This window comes from Halichoerus grypus, chromosome 10 (genome assembly GCF_964656455.1).
Source record: "Halichoerus grypus chromosome 10, mHalGry1.hap1.1, whole genome shotgun sequence".
Lineage (NCBI taxonomy): Eukaryota > Metazoa > Chordata > Mammalia > Carnivora > Phocidae > Halichoerus > Halichoerus grypus.
Window position 1 is genome coordinate 47,013,652 of NC_135721.1, and position 22,826 is coordinate 47,036,477.

At 40.8% G+C, this 22,826-nt stretch overlaps 1 protein-coding gene across 1 annotated transcript in view; it reads left to right on the plus strand.

The window, feature by feature from the left end:
* The window catches only part of EVA1A (eva-1 homolog A, regulator of programmed cell death), a gene marked incomplete at its 5' end in the record, with an annotated part of 47,286 nt that extends 25,477 nt beyond the window's left edge, over positions 1–21,809 (plus strand). Inside the window, 2 exons of the mRNA XM_036099416.1 lie at positions 5,063–5,236; positions 20,522–21,809. Of these exons, the coding sequence (XP_035955309.1) occupies positions 5,063–5,236; positions 20,522–20,895 (548 nt within the window). The remainder of the gene's footprint in view (positions 1–5,062; positions 5,237–20,521) is intronic.
* Positions 21,810–22,826: the final 1,017 nt, after the last annotated feature.

Sequence of the window (22,826 nt, forward strand, 5' to 3'; positions counted from 1 at the left end):
AGAGTCAGGGAGAAGGGTTTGGTTTAGAGTTTGGCTCTGGGGTTCATCACTTTTCTAACTTCTGCAGACCATGTCTCATTGGCAGCTGTCCTGAGCAGAATCTCCTCTGTCTCGGTGTCCTCACTAAGGTGCCCTGTAACCACCCGGAGAACTTCCTGTGTGGCAGGGCCGGTGAGGACTCGCCCTCATACCCTAGGTCAGATTTATAAAGGAGGCACTAAGTGCCTCCTGGGCTTGTGCTGTTAAAGTATCTTAGTGCTCAGGCTGAAGGGGATCACAGAGGTCAGATAGAGCACTTTGTTAACTCTATTGGGCATTTTATAAAATGGGAATTTGATTCCAAAGGTCTTGGATGGTGTCTAAGATTATGTAGATCCAACAAGCTCCCAAGTGATGTCAATGCTGCTGGTCCTCAAACCATAATTTAAGTAGTAAGACTTTAGACCAGAGGTCTGCAAACTATGGCCAAATTGGATCTACCACCTATGTAGCAAATAAAGTTCTGTTGGAACACAGCCACACTTGTTCATTTACATATTGTCTGTGGTGGCTTTCACATCACAGTGGCCAAGTTGAGTAGTTGAGACAGAGACTCCATGGCCCCTGAAGCCTGAAATAGTTACTCCTTGACCCCTGCTAGAGGCTGACTTGTGCCACGTGGGCGGACCATGGAGGATCTTCCCAGTCGCTCCTTTGGGTGGGCCATCCAGAGGTTGTCTTTCCTTACCTTTGGCCTGTCTTTTACATCCCTCTTCTTCTTACTTCTAGCTCCTGCAACCCTCTCCATTAGTGCCTGGGGTATGGGGAGACTCGTAGGAAGAATTTCTGTGCCACAGTAAAGCTTCCATCTTGAATGTGAACCTCTCATTGTCCTGACAAAGTGTTCTGCCTGGCACCCACTCAGAGCCAGTCAGCCCTGGTATCCTTTGGTCTTCTAGGTGGCTCACCTTCAGACCTGTTTAGAAACACCCTCAGAGACTTATGCATAAAAACTCATGCCTGAATGCTCTATTTGTTTCTCAGCCAGCCAGGATTTACTAAGAACCTTCTTTCATCAGGTACCATGCTAGATTTTTAGAACAAGGATACATCAGATGCCTTTTCAGTCTAGAAGAAAACCTGTAAACTGACCATTCCAATTACGATATCGTGGGTGCAATATTAGAAGAATATCTGGATACTTTGATAGCCAAAGAAAAGGGTCTGAGTGATGTGGAGCTTCGCTGCAGTGGACCTTTCCTTTTTTTTCCCCTCAATCATGAATTTTTATCAAATTTTACACAAACACATTTTTGTATCTAATGGTGTGATATGCTTTTCCTCTTAGGTTCTAAATGTGATAGATTACAATTATTTACTATCCAATTTTAAAAGTGAAATAACATTTTTTACTTAAAATTAAGCTACATTTATAGTGTGATATAAACTGGAATTTTATTGACTTCAATTTTAATATCAGTATAAAATAATTCTACTACCATTCCTGTTAACTTAAAACCAAAATTTGTTTGCAGGATTCTCTAAATGGAGTAACACTTTCAAAATTCACTGTTGTACCTCATTAGCACCTTATTTTTATTATTATTTTAAAATTGTGCTAAAATAAATATAACACAAATTTACCAGCTTAACCATTTTAAACCTACAGTTCATTGGCATTAAGTGAATTTACACTGTTGTGCAACCATCCATTTCCAGAATACTTTTCATCTTGCAAAACTGAAACTTTGTACCCTGTACCCACTAAACAATAACTTCCAATTCCTCCCTTCCCCAGCCACTGACAACCGCCATTCTACTCTGTCTCTATGAATATGACTACTCTAGGTATTTCATATACGTGGAATCATACAGTGTGTCGATTCATTACAGTTCTTTTGTGACTGGCTTATTTCATTTAGCATAATATCCTTAAGGTTCATCTATGTTGTAGCATGTGTCACAGATTCCTTCCTTTTAAGGCTGTGAGTAATACTCCACTGTGTGTGTGTGTGTGTGTGTGTGTGTGTGTGTGTGTGTATCCCGTTTTGTTTATCCATTCATCTGTGGATGGATACGTCAATTGCTTCTACCATTAGGCTACCGTGAATAATGCTTCATAATAATTGGTGTACAAATATCTGTTTGAGTCCCTGCTTTCCATTCTTTTGAATAGGTACCCAGATATAGAATTGCTTAATCTTATAGTAATTCAAGTTTTTATTTTTTGAGGAATTGCCACCCTGTTTTCCATAGTGCCTCGACCATATTACTCTCCCATCAACAATATGAGGGTTTTAATTTCTCTCAATCCTCTCTGAAACTTGTTATTTTCTTTTTCTTTCTCTTTCTTTCTTTCTTTCTTTTTTTTTCTTCTTTCTCTCTCTTTCTTTTCTTTCCTTCTTTCTTTTTTTTTCTTTCTTTCTTTCTTTCTTTCTTTCTTTCTTTCTTTTCTTTTTCTTTCTTTCTTTCTTTCTTTCTTTCTTTCTTTCTTTCTTTCTTTCTTTCTTTCTTTCTTTCTTTCTTTCTTTCTTTCTTCTTTCCCTCTCTCTCCCTCCCTCCCTTCCTTCCCCTTCCTTCCTTCCTTCCGTTTTTTTATACTAGCCATCTGAATGGGTATGAGGAGGTATCTCGTGGTTTTGATTTGCAGTTCCTTCGTGATTGGTAATGTTGAACATCTTTTCATAAGCTTATTGATCATTTGCATATCATCTTTGGAGAAAGGCCTGTTCAGGTCCATTGCCTATTTTTTTAAATCAAGTTGTTTGTTTTTTGTTGTTGTTGAGTTTCTAGGAGCTCTTTATATAATCTGGATATTAACCCCCAATCAGATAATATGATTTGCAAATATTTTCTTCTATTTTGTGGGTTGCCTTTTCACTTTGTTGATTGTGTCCTTTGATGAACAGAAGTTTTAAGTTTTGATGTTTATTTTAACTTTTGTCCAGTTTATTTTAACTTTTGTCACTTGTTCTTTTAGTGTCATATCTAAGAAATCATTGTCAAATCCAATGTCATAAAGCTTTTCTCCTGTGTTTTCTTCTAAGAGTTTTATAATTTTAGCTCTTGCATTTAGGTCTTTGACCCATTTCTAGTTAAATTTTAATATGGTATAAGGTAAGGGTTCAACTTCATTCTTTTGCATGTGGATACTCAGTTTTCTCAACACCATTTGTTGAAAAGACTGTTCTTTCCTCATTGAATGGTCTTGGCACCCGTGTTGAAAATCATCTGACAAGGGGTGAGGGCTTATTTCTAAGTTCTCTGGTCTATTCCATTGGTCCATATTCCTGTCTTTATGCCAGTGCCACACTGTTTTGCTTACAAATTTGTTGCTTTGTAATAAATTGTAATAAATTTTGAAATCAGAAAGTGTGAGACTTCCAACTTAGTTCTTTTTCAAGATTCTTTTGGATATTTGAGGTTCCTTGAGATTCTGTATGAACTTTAGTATGGATTTTTCTATTTCTGAAAAAAAAAGTCATTGGAATTTTGAGATTGCTATAGGACTTTTGAATCTCTTTTAAAGGAAACATTTGCCAGACTGATAAGGGGAGGAGGGGGCATTTTAGGCAAAAGGAAAAGCATGATCGAATACATGAAAAGATAAAAGAATTTGGTGTGTTTGGGTAACTAAAAGTAAGCTGGTAATGTTGGAGCATTAGGCATGCCTACATTTCTGTGTGTATGTGTATGGGTATAGACTCAAGGAGGAGATGAATTAGGAGCTAAGGTAGGGGTCAGATATTATGGAAGTGGCTGTGTATTGTGTTAAGAAGTGTAATGGGGATACCTTTTCGTCTAGCTTGAAACACGGGCGCCACCAAGATGCCGGCTTACCACTCTTCTCTCATGGACCCTGACACCAAACACATTGGAAACATGGCACTGTTGCCTATCAGAAGTCAATTCAAAGGACCTGCCCCTAGGGACTTGGGATCTCAGTGTTAAGCAGCTCAGCCTCTGGGTTGGGCTTTCTTTCCTTGCTGTGGTTTTCCCTGAGCCCATTGGAATCTACCAGAAAATGAGCTGTCTTCTCTGTTGTGACCCAGTCTCTCCACCTGCAGAATTGCAGCTCCCCAGGCCCTTTTGTGTGGTCCATGTTATTGAGACCATGACCCCCCTGAGAACCTGTTTCTTCTCCAAGGACTGGAGGCTTCTGCTTCTTTAGCATTCCCCAACCTGACATCCCCCCCATTCACTGTGACTCAGTTCCCCATCCTCAGCTTAGGGCAGCATGGAATAGGAGTTGTCAGGGTCTTTGCCACTTTTTCATCCCTTCATCTCAGCGAGAGCATCTCTGAGTGAACTGGGTAATGATAATGCCAGGTCTGAGCCGCCGCAGCAGCAGCTGGGGAGAGGATGTGCTCCATCAGCCAGAGGCTGAGCTGCTTAACACTGAGATCCCAAGTCCCTATTCTGAACCCCGGTGGGACAGTTCTGCTGGTGGGCAGGCTGTGGCAGTGTGTGTGTGTCTGTGTGTGTGTGTGTATATGTGTGTATGTGGTTGGCCCATCATGGTCACAGGTAAAGTCATGAAACTGGGGGCAGAGAGTGGGCTCAAGCTCCCAAGTTCTTGTGGGCATTTAAGAACTGGAACCACTTCGGTATATCTGCGACAGCCAGCTCTGACCCTTTACCAAAGACACACAATTGGTGACCTGTGGGATGAGGCAAACTGATCAAAGTACAGCAATACTGTCAATGCTGGAGAAAGCAGAGCCAGGCAAAGAGGAGAGGTTACAGTGAGTGACCGAAGGGCTGATGGGCTGTGCCTCCAAGGTGAGCCAGACAGAATGCAATAAAAAGTTCCAAGGAAGGTGAGGGGAAAGTGTTAAAAGGGAACTGGGGAGGAGATGGGGAAGAGAAAGGAGAAAGTCCAGGAAAAACAGAAATGGAAGGAGTTGCTGCTTCCTTGAAAGTCAAGAAGCTAGCTAGAACAAAGGGCACAAGACCCCAGATCCCTGGCTGGGAAGGCTGGCTGGTATTTAGGAGAGTGGTTCTTTGTTCTTGAGTCTGGTCTACCTGGAACACGGCCTCAGGAAAGCAGAATGTGTTCTCATCACTCACTTTGTGTTCCCAGACAGAAGAGAAGAGAGGGAGGTGCCGCCTTGGTCCAGCTCAAGCATTTCCAAGAGGCTTCCTCTGGATGCGACGTCGAGGCCGCCCTTCTGCCGTAGCACAGACCTGGTGATTACCGAGTGCATGAACATGGCTTTGCTCAGCAACATCCTAGCGGCCTATTCCTTTGTCTCAGGTAGTTGTCCAGTCTTGGCTGGGCCAGGGCTGAGGGCTGAGGCTATCTCCTGGGTGGCCATCAGTGGCCTTATTCTCAGGAGAGAAATGCTACATAGTTGTAGCAGAGGGATTCTGCTGCGCTGAATTTTGAGATGAAAGATCTTCTGGTCTGAAAGTTAAGCTTGGCATTCTCTAATTTGGTAATCAGTGGTGGTGGTGGGGGGGACTCTAAAAGCTTTATCTTGCTAAAAATGTTTGGTTTCCTTTGGGCTCCAGTGAGTGAATGAAGTAGCCTGGGGCTACTGTCTTCCCGTCATGCATTTGACTCCCTGTGAGAGAAGCTCTTGGAGTATCCTCAGCCTGCTCATTTCTATGCAGTGGTTCTCAGTCCCGCCCAGGGGTGTGTGTGTGTGTGTGTGTGTGTGTGTGTGTGTGTGTGTGGTCTGTGTTTGTGGGGCTGTATGAGGTGTGTGATAACCTCCTGGGAGACATGAAGACACAAAGCATGTGAGTCTGAGAGAGCCTGATATTTGTCCCTTCCTTAATTCAAAGTTATACTCTTAGGAAGATGGCTTACTGTTCCTCAAGATCCTTTCTTGAGAACAGATGCTGTTCTTGTAAGAGGAGCCATTTAAAAATACATGAAAATATACCTCAATCAAGCTGAAATTAAAAAAATACATGAAAATGCTCAATGGTTTCAATGACCAAACCAATTTTCTGCTGCTTGAATGAGTTTTACATTTTTTTTTTGATAGTTTACTTTCACTATATTTTGTTTTGCCTGTTGTCTCAGGATGTTGTATAAAAAGGAAGGGGCTGAGGTTCTGATTAGAATTCCTCTAATCAGAGGACTGATTTTGCTTTCTGGTTCTCTAGCCAGGGTTGATATGTGGTGACCTCAGAGTTCAGATATAAAACCCGATATTTCTATTTACAATGGCAAATCTGAGCCAGGGTTGAGGATAAAGGAAGCCCATGGCTTCTCTTTGAGAGAGGATCTCAGATGACATGCAACCCGATTTTAGAAAGGAGGACTTTTCAGGGGCGGCAAGATGCAGCATGTAGTCTACACAGGCCTCAAGGTCAGGGTTCTCCCTTCCTGGGTCAGCAAAGGCCTGGGTCATCAGTCAGCTCCTCACCACCCTAGGAAGTCTGGTGCCTGGGGCCTCCTTCCCCCGGCACCACACGTCAGAGGAATCTCAGCTTTGCTCTTTCTTCAAGGCCATACTGGTATTATGTTTCATAAGCAATTGAATGATGATGCTCTCAACTCTCTAGTGAAGACATCCCCAGAATGAAGTGGGTGGTGGCAGGGAGGGCCTGGAGTTTCCAAGGCCTCCAAGGACACTTGCAAATCAACTGTTGCAAGAACATATCTTGGGTGAGAGCATACAGGCTCCTGGGCTTTGGAGTTCTGCTTGGCACAGGAAGGACCTGGCAGTTTTCCATTTCAGCCAGCATGACCCTGAGTTGTGACCACTGAACGTGGTGATTCATTGAATGGTCTGGTGTTTACCGTGTGTCTTGTGATCTTGCTAGGGCTGATAGATTGCATCCCCCCTCCAACCTTTCTCCTCCTCACCCCATATTCTGGAATTAAATATTGGTTGGGACACAGGAAGATAATGCTCCTTTTGAATAAATATGGGCTGAAATAAAGAGAATGCAAGGAAATGGAAAGTAAAGTGGCTCAAATAAAATGGGTCAGATCCAGTAAATAGACTTGCTGGCTGAAAATGAATTCTGAGTGTGATGGGCAACAATCCCTGGCTGTAAAGAAAATGAGTTAAGAGAATTTAAAATATGAAAGTGAATATAACAGATACAAAATAATTGTTTTAAAAGAAGAAAATAGAACAATTGGGTTGAAGGCAATAATGAAAAGTATGTTCAAAGAAAATTGTAAAAAATGTCCTAATCTCGTAGCTCGCTTACGTTCTCACTCAGCTGTATGTGGTCTTCAGCTACACAGGGGCCCCCGATCCCTCCTAATTTCTTCCGGAGCATCAGTTGCCTCTTATTTTGTCCATGTGGTCCATCATTGCAGCAACATATTTGCTAATGCACACAACTCCCTTCTTCTTTGTCTAGCTCCTGATTAAAACAACAGGCAAAACACTAACTCTAAGTAAATCCCTCTTTCTCCCCTTTTGCCCTCTGCCTGAAGTAATCAAATGCTGCTACAGCTTTGCAGATTGAAACCATTAGAAATTCATGGTATCAAACCTCAGCTGAGCCTTTCAAGTAGTACTTCAGTCTCTATTTGCTTTTGGAAACATCTTGTTCTCATTCTTCACAATAGCCATTTCAAACCTTGACAATTCGAATAATTTTATTTTATTTTTTAAAGATTTTATTTATTTATTTGACAGAGAGAGACACAGCGAGAGAGGGAACACAAGCAGGGGGAGTGGGAGAGGGAGAAGCAGGCTTCCCGCAGAGCAGGGAGCCCGATGCGGGGCTCAATCCCAGGACTCTGGGATCATGACCTGAGCCAAAGGCAGAAGCTTAACGATTGAGCCACCCAGGTGCCCCGACAATTCGAATAATTTTAAATACCTGTTTATCTAAATGTACCCTAAAATTAAATGGCAAATGCAAACTAAGAGAAAAATGCAGCATTAATGAAGAAGGGTTAAAGTTTATAACATATAAAGAGCTTTTACCAATCAATAAAAGATCAGATTTCCCAAAGAACAGTAGACAAAAAACAAGAATCAGCAGTTTGCCAAGGAAAAATTACAAATCGCTGATAAAACATACATGGCCTGTGTTCTAGCAATTAAACAAATGCCAAATAAAAACAACGAGGTTAACATTTTTATTTTATAAAATTCTCAAAGATTTGAGTGATTATGTATATAATTTCAGTTTTGGAGAAAGTGTGGAGAAATGAGTACTCACACACAGTGTTATGGGATTGTAAATTGCTACAACCTCTCTAGAGAGTGATTTGGGAATATCTGTCAAAAGCCTTAAAAACATGTATAACCATTTAGCCAGAAGTTCCACATTTAGGAATTTATCCTAAGGAAATAACTAGGGATATGGGCAAAAATTTTACTATGAGGACAATTGATCTCAGAACTGTTTATATAGTAAAAAATCAGAAAAATGGGTGAATATTAATTGAAATAGAAAAATGTTTATGATGTGTTTTTAAGCGAATAAAGCCTGTTACCATATAGCATATGCAGTATGGGACCATTTATGTTTGTATATTCACATGTATATGTAAGTACATTTTATTGCAAATTATATCTGGATGCTGGGATTTTATGAGTGTGTCTGTGTATTTTTAAATTTCTTTTGCTTAGCTGTATGTTTAAGTATTCTATACTTCACTGATACCACTTTTGTAATAAGTAATGTTATTTTATTGGAATTTAAAATTTAGAATTAGGGCACCTAGATGCCTCAGCTGGTTAAGCATCTGCCTTCGGTTCAGGCCATGATCTCAGGGTCCTGGATCGTTGGGAATCCCTGCTCAGCAGGGAGTCTGCTTCTCCCTCTCCTCTCTGCCCCTCCCCCCTGCTTGTGCTCACTCACTCTCTCAAATAAATAAATACAATCTTAAAAAAAAAATTTAGAATTATATCATCCATATATTTTAAAAATTACCACTTCCTTATTCTTTTCTGACTTCTAGACCTGTGTATCTAAATGCCCTGAACATTACAACTTGGGTGTGCCATAAACATTTCAAATTCAACCTGGCTTGCATGGAATATTGTCCTTCTCTGTTGGTTGTTCTTTCTTTTATGTACCATGTAGGGCATCACCTACGCCAGAAGATGTATCTTACTCACTGCACATATCCAGTTGCTTAGGGTCAGTCCATTTTGCCTCTCAGTGTTTCTCAGATGTGTCCCCTCCATTTTATTCCCACCATCAATGAATTAATTGATCCAAGCCCCGTTCTGTTTTTGCTTATCTTGCATAACAGCATTTTCCATGGTCTATCTGCCTCCCATCTTGCTTCATAGCAAAGATTGTATTTTGTAGCAAAATGATCTTTCCAAACTAGGTCTGATGATGTAATTCTTTTTTATTTTTTAGAATACTTTAGTGGATCCTCATTATCTCTGGGATGAAATCCAAACACTTGTGTATGGTTTAATAGTTAGGATTGCTTTCAGCTGCAAATAATAGAAAGCCTCAACTTGGTGGCCTAAACACATAGGAGTTATTTTACCTTCATAACAAGAAGTCTGGAGGAAGGTGGTGCATTGGCTCAAAGATGTAGGGACCACCATCTCTGTGATTCTCATGTCCTTTCTTTTATGCTTGTCATCTCATGGCTGCAAAGTGGTTGCTGTTGCTCTTGCCTTCATTCAAGATGGTTGAAAAAGGAAGGACGATCCAGTAGATGTCATATTTCATTGGCCAGAACTGTGTTACCTGACCATCTAGCTGAAAAAAATGACACAGCTTTTTCAACCTTTAGACTAGTGGTTTATAACCAGGGATGATTTTGCCCTAGGGGGGACTGCAGGAGATATCTAGAAACACTTTTGGTTGTCACAACTGGGGTGGGGGGTGCTGCTATTGGCATCTAGCGGTGGAGAAACATCCTACAATGCACAAGACAACCCCCTACAACAAAGAATTAACTGGTCCAAGAGGTCAATAGTGCTGAGTTTGGAAAACATGCTGTAGAGGCAAGCAAGGGAGAAGAGATTTGGGGATAGTGTGAGTTCTCCAAACCGCAGTTTCTTATGTGGTTTCTCAGGGCTTTTAGTGTCTGAACTGGACTTCTCGGTGCTCTTGTTTAGTTGTAGAGCTCCCTGATCAAGATCTCATTCCAATTATTCTAAACCACTTCCTGCACCTTTTCTCACCTCTGCTTTTTTGCAGTCATTTCCTTTTCCAAGAATTCTTCCCTTCGGTCCTGGCCTGGCTAACTCCCTCGCAGTCTTCAGGTTCTACCATCCTCTCTCCTCACTCTCCCACCCTGGCTTAGGTGCCTGCCCATCCATGTACTCCTCCACACACGTTGTTTCCCTGTATCTCAGTACTGGGATTGGAGCAGTTAACATTTCTTTTTTCAACTCTGTGCAAGCAACCCCTTGGGATCATAATATAATAATTTATGATGAGGATAATCGTCTCATTAATAGTAATAACCTCATAAATAACTTCTAATAGGGTTGTTAGAAAGATTAAATGGAATGATTGCTCTTTAATTTAATGTTTTGAATTGATAATACATTCTCCTGATCACTCTGCCATTTCCTTTCATTTCTTCCTTAAAAGTCACCTTCTCGGTTAGATTCCCTCTGGTCACTCCACCTGCCTGCTCCCCTCCAGCACACATCTGACACTTCATATCCTCCTTCCGATTTTTACTGTTTTCTTCTCCTTATCACCTTATTGCCATCTAACATACAACCTGTTTTATTTGTTTATCTTGTTTATTTACTGTCTCTCCCAGTAGGATATAAGCTCCCAGGAACACTGAGATTTTTGTTTCTTTCCTCAGCCTCTAGAATAGTGTCTGGCACTATTCTAGAGGCACTGGCAATAGGTGCTCAACTAATCAGTGAATAAACATGGCTAAATGATCAAATGATATAAAAAGATATATAGTGAGAAGTCTTAGCTCAGAGCTGCCCCCTCCATCCAGTCCCCACGTTTGAGCCATCATCAGTCCTTTCTGCATCCTTCCAGAGTTCTTTGTGCACAGGTAAGAAAAGATGAACACCCAGTCTCATCCTCGCCCGTTTTAAACACAGGTAGCATATCATACATACTCTTGTGTACTTTGCTTTCTTCACCAAAAACGTTATCATGAAGATATGTTATATCAGGGTATAGAGAGCTTCCTCCTTTCAGATGACTATATACTGTTCCGTTGTACAGATGAACCATAATTTAACCAGTCCTCTCTTGGCCAGTGGGAGTGGTTCAAATCTTTTCAAACAGGGCAACAGGGTTGCAATAAAAAGAACTGTGGGCACACATACATGTTCAAGTGCATTTGTAGAATAAGTTCCCAAAAGTGGAATTGTTGGATCAAAAGGTGTATAAATTATTAGTTAAGGTCAATATCACCAAAGTGCCACTTAAGGAGTTTTACCCATTTACTCTTTTTAAGATGCATAAGAAGGTCCTGCAACGCTATTTTTAAACTGTTGAGATTTGAGAATCTGATAAATGAAAAATACCTAAATGTCATTTAATTTCTGTTTCTGTAGGTCACAGGTCAGCAAACGTTTTCTGTAAAGGGTCAGATAATAAATGTTTTTGGTTTTGTGGGCCATACAGTCTCTGTTCTAACTACTGAACTCCTGTGCTGTTGGCCTAAAGCAGACATAGAGCATAGATGAATGGGCACGGCTGTGTGCCGACAACAAAACACACGGTGGTCAGGTTTGGCTTAGGAGCCATAGTGCGCCAAGTCCTGCTTTGGGTGAGCAGCTTTTCATACATTGAATGGCCATTTGTCTTTCTTTTTCTGTGAACTGTCCATAATCTTTTGTCCATTTTCTGTATTGGTTGTTGGCCTTTTTTCTTAATGCTCTTTCTAGGTGTTCTTTATATACTAGCCCCTTGTCTCTGTGGCATATTTCAAATATTTTTCATAATTTTGGCATCTGTCTTTTAGCTTTATTTACAGTAATTTCTTCCAATGCAGATGTACTGGGGGATCATTTTTTTTCTTATTTAAACAATATTCCTTGTTTTTTTAAAATTTAAATTCAATTAGCCAACATAGAGTACACCATGAGTTTCAGATGTAGCGTTCAATAATTCATCAGTTGCGTTTAACACCCAGTGCCCATCATATCACATGCTCTCCTTAATGCCCATCACCTAATATTCTTTGAATGTGTAACTGTAAGTACAGCGGTGTGAACTATGTAGTAGCCAGCCAGAATTTGAATCACTTTTCCCATGAGATTGGCTTGAGAGAGGTGGTCTCTTAGCAGTGAGGGAGCCTAATCCAGCATAACTCAATTGATAGTCACAAATTTGGGGTTTGAAGAAAGTACTGTAGTTTCTGTTTCATGTTATTCCCTTTTATACTGGAAATCCTGTGAGAGTTGAGAACCTTTGTGTCTTTAGCCCCAAAGACACTACAGACTAAAAGTAAATTTCTGTGGAATAAAGAAACCATTTATTGACCTATCATATTAGAACAAATTTTAACAGTTGGACTATACTCTCCTGGAGAGGGTTTGGTAAAAGTAGTATTTTCATACACAGCTGATGGCAAGAAAATTTAATGTATTACTTTTGAAAAGCCACTGGCAATATGTATCAAGAGGTATAAAAATACGTATCCTCTAACACAAATATTCCTTTTCTGAGAATGCATTATAAGGCAACACATGAAACAAGGAGAAAAGGAAGTAGCATTATACACAAAAGTACTCTGACTATCCATTTGTCCAAACCCATACAATGTACAACACCTAGAGTGAACCCTAATGTAAAATATGGACCTTGTGTGATTATGACGTGTCAGTGTAGGTTCCTGAGTTATAACAAATGTATCACTCTGGTGGGGGATGTTAATAATGGGAGAGGCTATGGGTATGTGGGGGTGAGGGTTATGGGGAATCTCTGTACTTCCCTCTTAATTTTGCTGTGAACCTAAAACTGCTTTTAAACATAGTCTTACAAGCAAACAAAAAAGTATGCAGATAAAAATATAAATTATATAAATACAACCAAGTAAATATAAATAAATATGTACATATTTATATGATAGGAAGAAAGAACAGAAGAAAATTCACTTCACTACACTACACAGTGTGTAGTTATATTCAGGTTGTGGGCTTATGGTGATTTTATAAATTTTTTTCATCCCTTACTCTTTTAATGTTGTACCATTATACACACACACACACATTTATATGTATACACACATATATACACATATGTACATCTACTATACATATTTATCCATACATAATAAATTTATTACCTGGACTTTTAGAAATTATGTATTCATGATTTAATTCAGTAAATATTTGTGAGATACACACAATGAGCAAGGCAATGTGCTGCATGTTCTATAAATCCAAAGTGAAACAGGTGGATTCTGCCCACAAATTTCTCACTGTTGTATGGGAAATATAGTCATTACATAACTAACTACAATACAACTACATAAAGTGCTGCCTAGATCAGAGGGGCTAATTAATCACATTCTCCCTCCCTTCCAGACTCAAGGAGTCAGAAAATAATCAGAATAGGGTATCAACCGCAGCATTGGTTACGCCAGAGCAGAGAATGTTCAGGGCCTTCTACCTAGCTCCCCTTAGTCCTAGGGCCATAGGACCATAGATCTTTCCAGCTGTAGATGAAGGAAGGTGAGCAGGGTGCATTAGGATGATAGGTAAGGTCAAAGGAAGGCCTCTTTTAGGGATGCTTATGGCCTGGACAGGTGGTAAGGGAAGATGAAAGAGGCGAAAGCGAGGGAGTATACTCCAGAGCCAGCCTAGTGGGGCAGCGATTCTCCCACACCTCCTCTTCCCAAGGAAGAACAAGTCAGGGATGGAAGAAAGAGGGCAGCTTTCTCCAGCATTTCAGAGAGGGCAGAAGTGTTAGTGGGAGTTTTTGCTTCTCTATGGGGAGGGGCAGAATCCCATAAAGAGGAATCCTTGCAATGCTTTAAGAGTTCAGAGAAGAGATTATGCTGAATACTCCCTGATTCTACAAAAGCCCCATTACTCTTCTTTAAAACCTATTTGTAAACATTTTTCTTTTCAATCAAGGGATTGCAAGCTTGGGGTGCCTGGGTGGCTCAGCTGGTTAAGCGTCTGCCTTCAGCTCAGGTCATGATCCCAGGGTCCTGGGATTGAGTCCCCAGCTGGGCTCCCTGCTCGGCGGGGAGTCTGCTTCTCCCTCTCCTTCTGCCTCTGCCTCGTCCCCTGTTCATGCTCTCTCTCTCAAAATAAAATAAGATAAAATAAAATAATAAATAAATAAATAAATAAATAAATAAATAAATAAAATCTTTAAAAAAGGGGGATTGCAAGCTTTGAGGCCAAAAGTCTAGGCAGGGGAACCAGTTACACTTGCACGGAGACCAGCTGATCTGGCCTAGACTGATGCTGCTCTTCTCCTATAGAGTCTGCTTGGCATGATCTGACCTCCGAGGTTGCAAATGAAATTAGCCCAGGACCTCCACATAGAGCCTCTTCCTGCCCATGAAAACAATGACCCTACAGGAAGCAAGATACAGAAATACATTTATTTTTATTTACTGAGGGAAAACAACCGACAACAGCCCTCCCCACTCTACTTCCTGAGCAATTAACAGCTGTCTGGATCTGGCCAAGACCAGGGTGGATCATTGGCCAGGAGGAAGTGACCTGGAGCACAGACTAGAGAAAACAACCACAATAGAGCTACAGTTTTGATTTTTGCAGAAGCATGATGAAGAAAAACAAAACAAATTATATCAGCTGTGAAAATCAGCCCTGAGTCACCTCCTCAGGAACCAGTGAGGCCCAGTCAACTCTTTGCCCTCTCTCATTGCTTTTACTGGGCTTTTCTGGGAATCCATGTCTAAGAAAGCTGTAGGCAAAAGAGTATGTTTTCTGGTTGGAGTAGCAGGATAGGATGCACTAGTTAAGCTAGAGGGAGAAGAGGGGTTCCCAAGATAAAGTTCAGTAACCATCTTCAAAGTTAACCTCTGAAATGGGGGTGTGGTGAGGGCAGGGTTTGAAAAACATGGAGACACACTCCAGGGAAGAAAGGGTGGGATGAGAAGGGAAGGAAGGGAGGAGGAGGAGGAAAAAAGATTAGATGGATGGAGGGATGGATGGAAGGGAGGTAGAGAACGTGGAAAGAAGGAAGAAAGGGAGAGAGGGAGGAAGGAAGAAAATAAATAAATAGAGTTATCATTTATTGAATGCCTCTCCTTGCCAAGATCTTGGATAATCCCTTTATGCTGGTCATCCGTAATACCTTTAACCTTTACCACAACTCAGCAGGGTAGGTAAGTAGTGTTTAAAAGATGACTGAGATGAGGCTTCAAATTGATGCTGGTCTGCCCAGTGGTTTTCCATCCTGGTAAAAGCATGGATTTGGGTATCTTTCCTAGAAAGCCTTCTCAGATCCCCATATCTGAACGTTAGCTTTTCCACTCACCTTTGTGTTTCTGGAGATCCCTCTTCATGCTTCTATAGAGACTCTTCCCTTTAGTATGGGAATGGGTGGGTCTGCTCCCCTGTTGGGCTGTTAAGCTCCTCAAGGCCAAGAGCTCCCTCAATCCTCTCAGTGTTTCCTGGATATCAACTAGACAGGGTTCAGTTTCATCCTCCCTCACTGAATATTTATTTATTTATTTAAATCAAGCAATCAATTAATTTTTATTGAGATATAATTGACATACGACATTATGTAGATTTAAGGTTACAAGGTGTTGACTTGATACATTTAAATATTGCAGTATGATTACCATCATAACATTAACTACCATGTCTTTCACATCACCTAATTATCTTTCTTTCCATGGTGAAAACAATTAAGATCTAGTGTCTTAGCAACTTTGAAGTCTATAATACAATATTGTTTTCTATATTCACTAGGCCGTGCTTTAAATCTCCAGGACTTAAATTTATCTACTGGTTGCAAATTTGTAGCCTTAAACAACACATACCCAATTCTCTCACTCTCCAGCCTTTATTAACCATTACTATACCCTGTTTTTATGAGGTCTTTTTTAGATTCCACATATTAGTGATATCATACAGTATTTGTCTTACTTTTTTTGACTTAATCTCAATTAGAATAATGTACTTAAGGTCACAACACATTTTCTTTATCCATTCATCTCTTGACGGACACTTAGGTTGTTTCCATGTCTTGGTTATTGTGAATAATGCTGCTGTGAATATGGGAGTGCAGATATCTCTTAAAGACAGTGATTTCATCTCCCTATGTTTCCTTGATCATCTTAATAGATGCAGGAAAAGCATTTGACAAAATACAACATCCTTTCATGATAAAATCCTCAACAAATTGGGTATAAAGGGAGCATACCTCATTATAATAAAGGCCATATATGACAAACCCACAGCTAACATCATGTTCATTGGTAAAACATTGAAAGCTTCTCAACTGCATACAAAAGCTCCACCCTTTTATTCCCCTTTATAGTTTTGATGTTACCATTTACCTCTTTTTATATATTGTGTTCATTAACAGATTATAATAGTTACAGTTATTTTTAGTACTATTTTCCTTTAACCTTTATACCATAGTTTAGTGGTTAACACACTATTCTATTACAGATTTAGAGTTTTCTAAATCTGATTGCATACTTACCTTTACCAGTTTGTTGTACACTTTCAGATGTTTTTGTGCCACTAATTAGCATCTTTTCACTTCAGCTTGATGGACTCCTTTCAGCATTTCTTGTAAGGCAGGATACCTTCAGCTTTTGTTTCACTGAGAAAGTCTTTATTTCTCCTTCATATCTGAAGAATAACTGTCATATAGAGTATTCTTGGCTGGTAATTTTTTCTTCAGCAGTTTGACTATGTCATTCCACTCTCTCTCTCCTGGCCTGTGGGGTTTCTGCTGAGAAATCCACTGATAGCCTAATCCTTTATAAGTTATACTTTTTTTTTTTCCCTCTAGATACATTTAGGTTTCTTTTTCTTTGATTTTTGACAGTTCCATTATAATGTGGCTTGGAGGTCTTTTTGCATTGAGATATTAGGGTGATCTATTAGCTTTGTGAACCTGGATGTCAAAGTGTCACCTCAGTTTTGGGATGTTCTCAGCTATTATATTTTAAAACAAACTTTCTGGCCCCTTCCTCCTCTCTTCTCCTTCTGGAACCCTGATTATGCTAGTATTTGTACATTTGACCGAATCCCATAGATCACATAGGCTTTCTTTGCCATTCTTTTTTCTCTGTTTGCCTTGCACTGGGTTGTTTGAAAAGCACTGTCTTCTATGTCACTTATTTTGTCTTCCATTTGATCTACTCTGCTGCAGATTCTCTCTATTGCATTTTTCATTTCAATCATTGAATTCTTCAGCTCCAGAATTCTGTCTGATTCTTTCTTACGGTTTCTATCTTGTTGCTAAATTTCTCATTTTGTTCATGTATTTTTTCCTGATTTCACTGAATTATCTTCTGTGTTTCTTTGTAGCTCATTGTTTCCTCAAAACAGTTATTTTGAATTCTTTATCTGCTAGATCATAAGATTTCATGTCTTTGAAGTCTTTATTGAAGAATTATCTTTTGATGATGACATGTTTTCTTGATTCTTCATGTTCCTTGTAATTTTGTGTTGCTGCTTTGCCTTTGAAGTAAAAGACACCTCCTCAACTCTTCACTAGTTGCTTTCAGATGGGGTATATTGTTTGTTGGTCCTGTTGTATATGTGGTTCTCTCAGACCTTGTATTTATACACCTGCTCCACACTTCTTGCTCCCTCTTGTGGCAGAATTCTTAAGCTTTTATGTCTTCTCTGGATGTTACAGCTCACCTGGTTGGCTCCTGGAAACCTCTCTTTTGTTTTTCCAGAAGGTGGTGCTACAGCTCAAGATTGTGGTTTCTCTCTTGCCCACAGTTCCAGGTCTGTTTTTCTGATAGCATTCCGGTTTACCCAACTTTTGCTGCCAATCTTGGAGCCCAAGTAAGGAACCACCTTAGAGTGAGGGAAGGTATGGGTTTAGCACTTGGGGTATTAGGGATGTCTGCCAGCTGGTAGGAAGATCCTTGGCTGAGGTTCTCCTAGAGGCTTGTGGGTGGACTTTCTCCAGACATGCTGAGCTCAGTCAGCATGAACTGTGTCCCTTTATAATGCCCTTTGATATTCTTACTTGCCTCTTTCCCAATTTCTTCCCTCCTCTCAGTCATGGAGGTCCGACTTTAGTACTCGGGATGTTGCTGGAGGGAAATGGGTTACCTGTGCAGCATCTGGCAAAGCTAGGGTAGCCAGGCACTCACACACTGCTCCCCTTTCCCCCACAGAGTGGTGCCACGGGATAGTTCAATTCTGTGCTGTGTCAACTCGGGGGGCGGGGAGGGGCACTACTGGAAAAGTTCCTTCAAACTTGTTTTGTTTGTTTGTTTCCTTCATTGATGTGCTGGAATTCTGCTTCATCCATGGGTATTTGCCCAGGTCAACACTTTTCAAGATTTTCCCCAAACACAGCTGGGAAGGGTCAGGGTTGGGGTTGCTAGTTCCACAGTCCAAACCAAAGTCTGTCTGCAGTCTGTCTGTTACTGGATGATCTGATGGGCGGGTGGGAGAGACTCCTCCTGGGTTTCTTGGCCTATGCTGTTGGATCAGAGGATTCCCACAGAGACACTTTTGTTTGTGGATGGATGCTTAATTAGCTGTTAAAAAAAAAAGGGACACAAAAATTGGGATATCTTACACCACCATGATACTGGTCACCCCCCCCCTTTCACCACATTTATGTTGTTTGTTGACTACCCTTGTATCTGCTACTAGTGTCTTCTATTTTCTTCTCTCCTCTCCTCTTTGTACCTATAATTTATATCTATTGTATTCACATCACTGTCATTTTGGTAGAAGTTTCAAAGGGAAGGAGGCATCATAAACACATGCATTCAATATGCTGTATTTAGACTGATAGAACCTTTTTTGGGTACAATTAAGAATGCATAAAACTTCAAAATGCCTATGCCCTTTGATGCAGTTGTCCTATTTCTGGATAACTAACCTGTAGAAATAATTCTACATGTATATAGAGAGATGTGTACAAGGATACAAGCATGTTGACATCAGTATTGCTCATAATAGTGAAAAATTGTAAACCATTTATGTGATAGTAATAAGGAAATAGTTAAACTTTGATATGTCTGTACGACAGAAGACTATGCAGCAGTCAAAAAGAATGCTATTGGCATATCTGGAAATCTCTCTAAGAAACATTCTTAAATTAAAAAAAAAAACAGATATGTATTATATATGATCCCACTTATATTCTTTAAAAACCCACAAAAAAACTATATGTTTTGATTCATACTAACCAGTGAATAGAGATTATGGAAAACTAATTTGCTGATGGTAATCTTGAGTCCTGTCAGACTGACCACGCCCTGGGACCCAAGGCCAGGTATGCCCCTATGTTCTCAGACTTACCCACAAAGGGAAGGCTGTTCACCCAAAGGCTCTCATCCTGTTGAGCACATCAGACAGGGATCATCACTGGGCCTACAAAGCATATTGCACATTAACAGAATGAATATTTTCTTTTCTCACCAAGGAAAACTGCAAATTTCTCCCCCACAAAGTCACCTGATAAGGTCATCACAAAATACCTACACTGGTTTTCCATCTGTGATTGTATAAGTTATCAATTGCTGCACAGCAAATTACCTCAAAATTTAGTGACTTGAAACAACACACATTTATTATCTTGTTTCTATGGGTCAGGCCAGGCCTACACCAGGAGGGCATGATTCACTTCCAAACTCATGCATGTGGCTGTTGGCATGATTCAGCTCTTTGCAAGCAGTTAGCCAGAAGCTACTCTTAGTTCCTTGCTATGTGGGCCCCTCTGTAGAGCAGCTCACAACATGGTAGCTGGCCTCATCAGAGCAAGAGAGTGAGAAAAGCCAGAGAAAATGCATAAGCAAGTTGGAAGTTAGTCTTTTGTAACTTAATCTTAGACTCATCCATCTCTTTTGCCATATTCTGTTTTTTAGAAATAGATCACTGGGTCCGGCCCACTAGGTCCAGCCCTCAAAGAAAGGAGCTTGTATAAGAGTCAGAATACTAAGAGGTGGGGGGCATCTCAGGAACTGACCACATGGGTTGACTTAGGCCTGTGATGGTATAGTTAGAATAAAGGAGGCATTGGTCCTTGATTTTATTTATAAATTTGTCGTCAAAAAAAAAAAAAAAAAAAAAAGCTGCTTACATCTGTGATTAAAAGTTTCTTCAGGGGTTGCAGGAGCAAATTCAGAAGCCAAGAATCTTCCTCTGTAGGCGAAAATAGGCTTTAAACACATATACACCTCCTAAGCAAATGACATTTAGGTACAGTTACTTGCTTATAATACATCCTAAATAATACTTTTCTTTCTTTTATCTTTTCATTCTGAAATTACTTCAAATTTAAAGTTGCAAGAATAGAGGAAAAGAATCCCATACGCCCTATACCCAGATTCACCATTCGTTGATAATTATGTTTTGAATACACTATGTAGTTTGTCACATGGGAAGGCAATATTTGTAACCATCGGAGCTTTGGGGTGTGGTGAGAGGTGTGCAAGGCGGGCAGGAGCCCTGTGTGCTCCCCGCATATGGAGTCGTCATCTCTCAAATGCCTCTTCTTCCTCCTCCTGCAGAAAATCCCGAGCGAGCAGCTCTGTACTTTGTCTCCGGCGTGTGCATCGGGCTAGTGCTCACCCTGGCTGCCTTGGTGATGAGGATCTCTTGCCACACGGACTGCCGGCAGCGTCCCCGGAAGAAGTTCCTGCAGGACCGAGAGAACAGCAGCGACAGCAGCGACAGCGAGGATGGCAGCTCAGACACGGCGTCTGACATCTCGGTCAGGAGGCACCGCCGCTTCGAAAGGACTTTGAACAAGAACGTGTTCACCTCGGCCGAGGAGCTGGAGCGCGCCCAGCGGCTGGAGGAGCGGGAGCGCATCATCAGGGAGATCTGGATGAATGGCCAACCCGAGGTTCCCGGGACCAGGAGCTTGAACCGCTACTACTAGCGGTGGGAGCCCAAGCCCGCGCGCCGCAGGAAGCAGTCGGCAAGGGCCAGGGGCTGCAGGGAGGGTGGGCACAGAGCTGAACGTAGTTCTGCTGCAGTCCTGGGGGCAGAGATAAGCAGGGCACGCCCATTTTCTAGCCAGGAGGACTGAGCTTTCCTTTTCGACTAAATTTATGGAGAAGTAGAAAAACCAAGTCACTTCATCAATCTTTGCAGGTCGTAGAATGGTGCTGAAAAACCCTCTCCAGCAATCTGGATGGAGATTAGAGAAACGGGACTGTGGTTTCTCTTGATTTCTGAGGATCTCAGAAGTTTCTGCAGACTTCATTGCTATGTGTTACTCCTTTACAAAAGGAAGATTATCATGGCATGAAGGCTAGGAATAGCAGGGTGAACTTAACCCAGTTAAATTCAATTTTCTAAATGACCCCATGCTATGGAGGTGACTCTCATCCAGATAGCATGATTTATGATTATTATTTAAGACTGATTTTTAAAAATCTTGTGTTGCAATGGCAACCTTGTCCATTTTAACTGGCACCTCAGGGATTAAAATCCTATTTTTTAGTATAGTTCCCACCTCATTCATGAAAATGGGTAGAATTAATGTATTATGGGAGATGTGTCAGTGAGCTAGAAAATATCAATAACCTCAAAGGATGAAGGGTTTTATTTTAAATAGTTTATAAAATATATATTAATGTGCGTATTTGAGGATGGTGCATAAGAATAAAAGCTGTGTTTTCCCCCTTTTTGGAGAGAAGAAATTTTGTTATGACTCTAGATAATTATGATTTTAAACATTTTGTTAAAAAAAAGTTTGGATTTCCAAGAAAAGAATGGGAATAGGAGATGAGGAATAAAGCCAAAATTAGGATGAGATTAAAAAAAAAAATAAATGCTACATAAAATCTTTTTTTGTTTCATGTCCATCTCTGTTGTAATGCTTACTTTAAATGGCAGCCCTTTTACATAGGTGGCTATGGTCTTTTGCCAGGCCCTTTCAACAACTGGAGAATTGGGAGAAATGGAGAAACTGGAGAATAAAGAAATGGCCCCTGTGTGACTAACTGGGGACTTTTCATTGCTGTGTGTTGCATATTATAGTTACAATGTAGCTGAGTTGTTGTTAAGCAGAGGATAGGCTTGTCCAAGGCTAAGAATAAGATGGTGGCCATATGGAGAAGGGAAGTCAGTAGAGAAGAAAGACAGCAAGGCTGAAACACATTTAGAAATGGGTTACAGAGAAGCAAGCAGCATCCTCCAGCCTTATAGACAGGAATAGTGAGTTCAATCTCTGTCGGCTCCCTTCTCTTGACATGCAGTGGGTTCCTTAGTCAGCCAGTTTGGGCGTTCCCGAGCCTTCCTACTGACATCCATTGGCGTCATCACCAAGCCTAAAAGGATGGTTGGGAGACTTCCTCTGCTGGGGTCTCTATTGCTTTAGCAACCCACTGTCTGTGATAAGGGCTTGGAAGGCTGTCTTAAGAAGTGAACACTCACAAATCTCTGTTTGCCCAGGGGGCGATACAGTTGGCTTGAAACCTTGGTGGCTGATCTGATTATATCATTTGGGGTTGCCCCATTGGCTAGTAACAACTGCCAAAAATCTTGTAAATCAGTGTCTTTGAATCTGGGTTCCCACTCTTGTGATTTCAGTCCCTAGGCAATAATTGCCTGGGCTTCAGATTAACATCACCTTGGTCTCTCTTAGAAAAGTGAAACAGCAAGGTGTTGCTTTCATCCCCAGAATTCACCCAAAGCTGATAACAGGGAAGGATATGACCCTTGTTAGGCCAGGGGCTAAGGGGGCTGCAGTGATGGAGGTGTTTGGGAAGGTTCTGGGTCATCTGGCTTTCTCACCCCAATATCCTGATGCCTTTCTACCAAGTCCATAAAGTTCCTATCTTTAGGGTGGTGGGGACTTTGCCT